Raw genomic sequence first — 8,457 nt, forward strand, 5'->3', positions numbered from 1 at the left:
AGCCCCTGCGTGTGAACAACAGAGAGAAAATGATGCTACCAGAAGATACTTGGATGAAAGGAAGTCCCAATCCCTTCCTCAGTGCTTTTGCGCCTTTTCCGCGCTCCACCTGGATCCATCCGCACGTGCCGATGGACAACTTTGACCGGGTCTGCAGAAACATCTGGAGAAGAGAAAAGGAGGTAGAGGAGGAGCTTGACAGATGTCAAAGTTCACCTGAAAGACAGCACAGTAAAGACAACAAGGCTCCCGACAGCAAACCACTTCACCGGTAAGTCTGTCGGGCACACAGAAAGTCTAAAGGTATTTTTATATACAGTATTTCTCATTCATATAGCCTACCCTAACCCTGCCTAGCTCAATGGTGCACATCACTTGGTTCTCAAGTGTGGTATCATCTCGTTTTACGTTTAAGGAATGCTTGAATACTCAATCTAACGTTATCTGATTATCAATATGCACTTTCTTTATTAAGAGTTTAAAAGTAGTAAAAGGAAACATCATTTACTAATACTTCATAGATCAGGATCATTAATAGGAAGAAGTTTTGTGGGTTGCCAGGTTGTGAAAAATACCATTGGCTAGTGTTTGTGAATTTCCCCACTATCGATCTATCTATCTATTTTCTACTATCTATCTATCTATCTATCTTATCTATCGTATCTATCTATCCATCTATTCTTTGAAGTTAACTTAATGCAGGTATTCTTTAAGTAACGTTAATGCAGTTATAAATGTTGGTAGATTTCCACTTTCAAATAAGCCATCACATATGCAGTTATAGGTGGTACAAAGGTATTATTACATGGTTAGGAGTTTCTCACTGCAGCTTTTATGTTAAAAAAATATAAATATGTGGTTTTTTTTACAAATTGTAGTTTATTTTACTGTAGAGGTTATCCTGAAGTTTTGACCTGTCGCTTCTATACAAGCTGTTTTGTTATTGGCCACAGTGTCATTTTGAAATTCACAACATTATTTGGATAGACATTTGGATAAATTGGACAGACCTATGGAAAAAGGATAAACAAATAGTTAGAAGGATGGATGAGAAGTTGAGACCTATTTCTAACGCAGATCTCAACATTGCAGTGTAGGTGGGATGCTGTGCGGTCATAGACCCACCATATAATGTTAATGTACACCATCTGCTCACCGGCTGACCGGAGCTTCCATGACGTCTCCGTTATCATAAGCGTTTCTGGTCTCAGCGGACCGTCTGTTCCACTTCATGGCTCAACTGTCGACAGGCTGGTGACTAAAGAGTAGCCTCATTAAAGAGTCATGGTTTGAAGCGGGTGGCGCATTATACATAGAGGATGCAGCCATGGACCCAATGATTCATACTGTTTAAGGCAAAACATTGTACATACAGTATCAACTGGTTAACCTATTGCCCTGTGTTGTTTATAGGCCTATTGGTGAACCAGTTAGGTTAGAATTATGCACAAACAAAGAATTATAATTTTACCAAGTGGTGGACTAAGCATCTTAAAGGTCTAGTGTGTAGGAATTAGTGTCATCTAGCAGTGTAGTTGCAGATCGCAACTCTCTCGCTTCACCCTCCCTTAACAAAACGCAGTTGTAAAGCTATGGCCCTATTTAGAGCTGGTTTGTCCCTTCTAGGCTACTGTACAAACATGGTGGTTCAACATGGGGGACTCCATGGAAGGCAACCCACTGTGTCTGTAGACATAAAAGGTAATGTAAGGTAAGGCGCTATGGTAACGAATACAACGATTCCTATATTCAGGTGATTATACGCTAATGAAAACATACCTATAAGTACTGTATTCCATTTCTGCCAATAGAGTCTCCAAAATGGTACACACCGGACCTTTAAAATATGAAGTAAAAAAGCAGAAAACTCCTCCAGTGCCTCCAATTAAACCTGTCTTGAGCATGTTCATGATACAAGTGACCTTCTCTTTATACTACATGATCACCACTGTGATCAGATTTGAAAATAAATGTCACCTGCTTCTGAAACTCCTCCTCCATGGTATACAAGACTGCATGAGCCAGTTAACCTTGTAGTCCCAGCAATTTTGGTGTGATGGCCTTTCATGTATAAATGATGTGTTAACCCCACACTCCCACATATGCCTGTCTTCCTGTCTAGGGCTGAGGAGAAGCAGAAAGAGACAAATGATTTGGACCTGAGCAGACAGAAGGACAAGCAGCAATACAACATCCTTCTTTCCCCTTATCTCTCGGGCCACATGCATGCCCATGTTGGCAAGTCTGCACAGGTAATGAGGCCTGTGATGGCAAAAGAGATCAAACAAAATGAGGGTGCGGCAGAGGGTAAAGGAAATTTGGTGAGCATGATGGCTTTGGAGGCTAAAGTGGTTTTCTGTGTTGGTTTACTGTATGTTACTTAACCTATGCCTTTAGAACCCAAAATATCAAAACATTATTAACTCCATTCTATCAAAAACCTGCCAACTAAGCAATATTTTCCATTATCAACAGTCATGTCAGGAGAGAGATGCAACAGATGAACAAAGTAGTATTGAAACATCCCTTAAGAGCAGCAGAAGAGACAAAGAGAGCTCTGCATCTGGACCTCAACCTCTGGTGACAAATCCGATCTGCTCTGCCACTGAGAGCCACACCCCATGCCTGCAGGAGAAGGAAAATCCTTCTAAACTACCTAGGGATACATGTGAAAGCGAGGATGAGCAGAGTATAAGAAGTAGCTCTGACAGCAACTCTAGTGATGATGACGATCGTGTAACTCTACCTGGGGCGCGAAACTGCGCCACTGATAGCAGTGGTGATGACTCAGCAAGTGACAACAATGACTGTGAGGAAGAGGAAAATGAAATTCCACACTCATTTGATGAATTAAGCTCTGACAGTGAGCAGGATTCCCCATCCTCTAGCACAGAGAAGGACTCTCCTCCACCATCTACTATCAAGGCTGGCATTCTACCATGTCCCACGGAGCCTCCAGCCTCGGGGAAGATGCATGGCCAGTGGGAGATTCCCCTTTCATTCCACCCACATGACATCCCCCTTGCCACTTTGGCAAGCGGTGTGACCGCCCATGCGCAGGCTCCTGTCCAAAGCAAAGCAGAAGCACCTCAGGCAAACTCGAAAACCAACGTACCACCGGCAGCCCCAACGCAGCAGGAGGCTTATGACCTACTGGCTGATTTCCCAGCTCTCCAGCCCCCAAAGAAACCTTTAGCATTGGGTGTATTGCGTGATGGGAATCCCAAGACTAAAAATGCAGCAGGGAAAAGAGAGCTTACTCACTTACCAAACCACTGCCAAAAGATGGCTTCCCATCAGAGGAGGATGGAAAATGTGCCCCGCGAGGTCTTCTCCATCTGTGCAGGAGATCAGAAATCTGTGCTAGACCTTCAAACATTTGGCTCAACCAACCAAGTCAAGTCTCCTGCCATCAGCTGTGAGGAACTGAAGGCCAACAATCAGCCGCCTCCTACAGGTAATAAATCTGCCGTGTGTCTCTGCCTAGCTGTGCTCTTTCTAAGCCTCTCCCTCTATTGGTTGTTATAAATAATCTGGTAATCATTTTATGCCATTCGCAATACCCTTTGCAGATACAAATGCACAAACACACACAAACATCCCTGTCCGAGAATCTCTTATTGATATTAATGACAGTGACATACTCGGCTAATTAAAGGCAGAAGAGAGGCAGCAACACCTGTCCCAGGCAGAAATGCTGGCTCTTAGAAGTTGCTGAGTTCAAATTTTGCAACAGTCCAGCTCACAAAGTTTTACCTCTTTTCCTCAGCTATACAACTCATTTAATGACACTTTTTTGTTTCTGCCACGTGGCAGGCGGCTTAGCTTCACCACTTTGTTGACTTTTGTGAACTTGAAATCTACTTCTTGATCCGAAGAAGTTGTGTCGATAGCAAAAAAGCCAAATCCGAACAACCTTATCGATCAGGGGGCAGTGCTTTGCGCCACTTGTCCACCCACGTGTGAACACACACACGCAAACATTGCATTGCTTTGTGTAGGTGTTAACACACTTTGCTCGGCATTGGCGTTGCAGGGAAGTACTTCCTCAGTTGGATGACTCAGTGGGAAAATGTTTTCATAATGAGGGGATTATTTTGCAGTGGCAAAGTGAATTACACGGTGAGCCTTCCATACTGGTTGTTGGTGCAGAACAGAACAGTGGACACAGATAGGAATTAAGTCAACAACAACTCAAGTACACTGTGTTAATTTTAGTAGGGAGTATGGCTTGTACAGTACATACCGTACCTCCTTCAAACTTCCCAGTGAGGTTATGACTTTGCTATTCTGTTTAAGAATAAAAAAAATAATGTGTAACCTAGGCATATTTTCATGCGAGGATAATTGAATATATATAAAAATATACAATTCAGTTACTTGTAATTCCATTTGAATTCCATGCTGCAGCTTAACAGGTGCACGGCTGCAGCTGAAGGCAGCTCTGCTCAGTAAATGTGCATATGTGATACATACTGCTAGCACTCCTTGAGCAGTGAGTGCTGATATGATAGAATTTACTCTCTGATAACATAGTCCTGTTGATTCACTCTGCTCATCCCCTGAGGAGGGGACTGCTGAAAATTCCTTTGCAGCAGAAAATAACAGTTCTATTAAGTTTACCCTCTGCATCACACTTAACATGACACAGGCCAGGCAAGACGATGTGCATATGAAATGGGTACAGTGCTAATCCTTGCCCCTTTGCTCCCTTGCTGTGCATATTGCAGTTGCAGGTACAGATGGCGTGGGTGTTAATGCCAGGTCCTGGGCTAGCGCCGCCAAGGCGGGCATGAAGCAAGCAGCTGCCCCTCAGGATAAAGCCAGACCTTGTACCTTTCAGCAGATAGTTACCATTAACCGCGCCAAAGGTAAGTTTATACCTTGGCATCTTTATCTGATGTGTGTGTGTGTTGGAAGTAGTGTGTGCAGGGGAGTGGGTATTATGTTTCACGGTGGGCCAAATGAAGAATTCATCATGATCATCGCCGGTTGGGCGCATTTATTTTGCAGCACTAACTAAGCTGATGGCTACAACATGTCCCCTTGCCCTTTATGCACTGCGCTTCAAAGGTTCTGTGTGTAGCATTTTTAAACATCAATATATCATTGTCAAATTAATTGTGATATTTTGGATTATTTACTAGATGCAAATGAGGCTACGGTTGAGATGTGTAGTGGTCTCTATCTTACACCAATGATATTGTTAGTGTTTGTGACATTAATTAATCTGTACCTTTTATCAAGCTTAACACTGAACACTGACACGTCCCTAGCACAGTTTGAGGTGGTCTGATACTATATTCATATAAATAATAAAGTGACATTTTTACAACACAGACAAATAATCTCATCAGTTTTAAAACTGTAACTGCTTCAAAGAGGCTATACTGCATATTATCACATCATATTTTCCATAAGTCCTCCTGCTGTCTTTCTCAAATTATATGTTGCAAATCAAATATGGCTTCACTGAGCAGCTCCCATATCTCTTAGTTGTGAGGGGAAAATGTTCAAACTTTGCATCAGATTTTGCTTGATATCACAGAAACTGTAAATTAGTTCAGACGAGTCTGCATACAGTCCGTCAGCCTGTCAAATTAAAAGTATGTTTTCAAATTTGCAAATCTGAGTGTACCATTGCCTAAATTGAATGAACCATTCAGTTGCCTCTCTGGAGAAGTTGCTTCTCTGATACTGTATGTTTATGAATTGGCAGGGGACCATGCAGCGCACTCTGCATGGGGTTTTCTGTGGGAAGTATGATTTGTGGCACGTGTGTTTGAACATGTTGTGGCACAAGACGTAACTTTTCAAGTTAATGCATTTGATAATTTAAAAACCTCTTAATACTCTAAATTAGATCAGTTAAATGCATGTTGTATAAATATAGGATTTCATTTATATGTCATCAAGTATCATTATCCCAGTATTCACATAGTACGTTATCTTAGTTTAGCAGTCAATTGTGGGGATGTAACAATACAATCAACTCATGACTTAATACAATGAATGACACTGGGTTTACAATATATTGTTCTCACAAATGATTTTTTTAACAAAATGAGACAAAAAATATTCCTTTATTTCACAAAAAAATTATATTTTGTATTGTGATTTAACTGTCTTGTTAATGTAACTGTCTTTACATTTCTACTGTAAAGGACTTTTATTAAAAGGCATTTACCAATAAAAACATTGTTTCTCATACCTTTGTCTTTTTCTTTTTTGTCCTTTCACAGCCGGGTATTCTGCTGTTCAGAACTTCGGCAACAAAGTGACTCCTTTTCATCAGACGGTTGCTACGTGTCATGGCCCTCGACACCGAAACCCAAACCGTTTTGTTAAACCTGGTTTAAACACCCATCAGGTGAAAATATGATGAGCTTTAAACTGATTTAAAAAATGAATCTGTAAACCGGTGTGTATATTCTATACATGTATTCAATTTGATTAATCCAGCTAGATAGTTATAATGGTTACATCTATCTGATAACGTAGTTTTATTTGCTTACTGATTATATGCATTTTAACAGTACTCAGAGTTCAGATCTTGAAAGGGGGAGATTTGCTTTGAAGTGGATAGATCTTCGCAGTGACCAACATCATCTCAGCACTACTTATCCTGTATTATTGCTTAGTTACAGACCATTCACAGCTGATCAGAAAAGCCCAGCTCTCAGTCCAACAAACCTGCTACCACACAGCTCTCCCTTTTCAATGTTTACTTTAACTAAACCATAGGAACACCACAAGAAAGCACTTCACACTTTTGTAAAAAAAAAACTGTTATAATGCTATAATAGCTAGCACATATTCACTGTATATATTCACAGCTATATTTAGTTGAGCCTGTGACCTGTCCTCTATCACTAAGTCAAACAGTGTGTGTGAAATACATGTGAATATAATATCTCTTGGTGCACGTATTAGGGAGGCTCTCTCAGCCAATCACAATGAGCAGTCTGGAATAGTGTGTAACTGTAATTTTCTATTCTTAACATGTCTTCACTCAAACCTCAAGACTAGTTAAACTCTTGACATTTAATTTCTGATGCTGGGAAAACATCTTAGAATTCAGTCTATTAAAACAGCTTGTGTAATGCTGTAGCAGCAGGGTGTTAACTTGTAATTATAAGTTACAAGTATACTGCCATCTACTGTACAATGACTAAGCACAGCTAAGCGTTGTATAAGCAATGCAAATTTGTGATAATGTATGCCACTGCAATGAATGTTTTGCTTTTGCATCATTCAACAATGGTGAGTCTCACACAGCAAAAAGTGTATCCAGCTTGTTGCAGGGCAATACAAAATGGGTACGTTGAGGCATTTAATAAACAACTGCCACGACTGGCATTACAGTTAGTCTTGTCTTCCTACTGTGTGCTTGTAGCCCAACCCATGTATAGATAAATAACCTCTATAACTAGAAAATTCCTAAAGAAATTTTGAGTGTGCCTGACTCTGGCCCTTGATCCTGGCCCATACATTATTGACACTAGTAGTTTAACAGTAGCATCCATCCGCCGTCACCTGGCTACCATTGCTTCAGGTAATGGTGACAGATGTGTGTGTTCTCATTCATTGAAATAGTGAGGCTTGGGTAAACGAGTTTTGGAAAAAAATGCGACAAAGTCGGCCAAAAAGTTTGTATTTTGTATTATATGATGCCGAATTGACAAGAGATATATGAGAGTATGATGACGTCTCTACATTATGTGGCTTTTATGTAGAAACGCAAATAATTGTTTTACATATATGGTATTGTCTTAAATGGAGCTTGGCATAATATTGTCCCTGGGATTAGGCACGGAAGCATCATGGGATTTAATGTCAATTGCTAAAGTAACTAAATAAAGGTAATAAACCACAATGATGGGCGCCATAATACACGTATGTACATCAACTAATAATTAATAATAATATCAATAATAATATAATAATAATAGATAATAGTAATAAGTAAGTGTATCAGATAACACTCAGATAACGGAATAGTGTATCTTGAAGGAGTAAAACATACAAATTATAGAAAGAAAACTGATTCTTGTGGTGTGCAGTCAATGAGCAGTGTAGGATTGTTGAAACTTTTAGAAGTGTCCACAAGAACCCCCCTAGCCTGTTAACATACAATGATACGCTGTGACGTTGGAGGCTTTTTATTTTGAAACACCACCCCAGCCCAAAAGGCAGGAGTGCAGTAACTACAGTCTGAGTGTCTTCTTCCTCCACAAGATAAATCCTAACTTGATGTTTTCCATTACATAATTAATCTGTATTTCTTGTGGCCATCTGTAACAAGTTGAAATAGTGGCTCAATTAAGATTTACAGTGTTTTTTGTGAGGTTCAATTAGCCACGAATAACCCCTGTTGCCCGTCTCCTAGCGGAGTGCTAGCACATTCATATCTCTGTCTATAACAATAGGGATCTTCCTCCGCTACGGCCAGGACAC

At 40.4% G+C, this 8,457-nt stretch overlaps 1 protein-coding gene across 1 annotated transcript in view; it reads left to right on the forward strand.

Annotated features, from left to right (window-relative positions):
- LOC118343213 overlaps positions 1–8,457 on the forward strand; it is an 11,056-nt gene continuing 2,599 nt past the window's right edge. Inside the window, exons 1-5 of the mRNA XM_035681969.1 lie at positions 1–271; positions 2,123–2,252; positions 2,476–3,457; positions 4,731–4,871; positions 6,243–6,370. Of these exons, the coding sequence (XP_035537862.1) occupies positions 30–271; positions 2,123–2,252; positions 2,476–3,457; positions 4,731–4,871; positions 6,243–6,370 (1,623 nt within the window). The 5' untranslated portion in view covers positions 1–29. The remainder of the gene's footprint in view (positions 272–2,122; positions 2,253–2,475; positions 3,458–4,730; positions 4,872–6,242; positions 6,371–8,457) is intronic.

The sequence above is a fragment of the Morone saxatilis genome, unplaced genomic scaffold (genome assembly GCF_004916995.1).
Source record: "Morone saxatilis isolate NCDOM2014 unplaced genomic scaffold, NCSU_SB_2.0 Contig9, whole genome shotgun sequence".
Taxonomy (NCBI): domain Eukaryota; kingdom Metazoa; phylum Chordata; class Actinopteri; family Moronidae; genus Morone; species Morone saxatilis.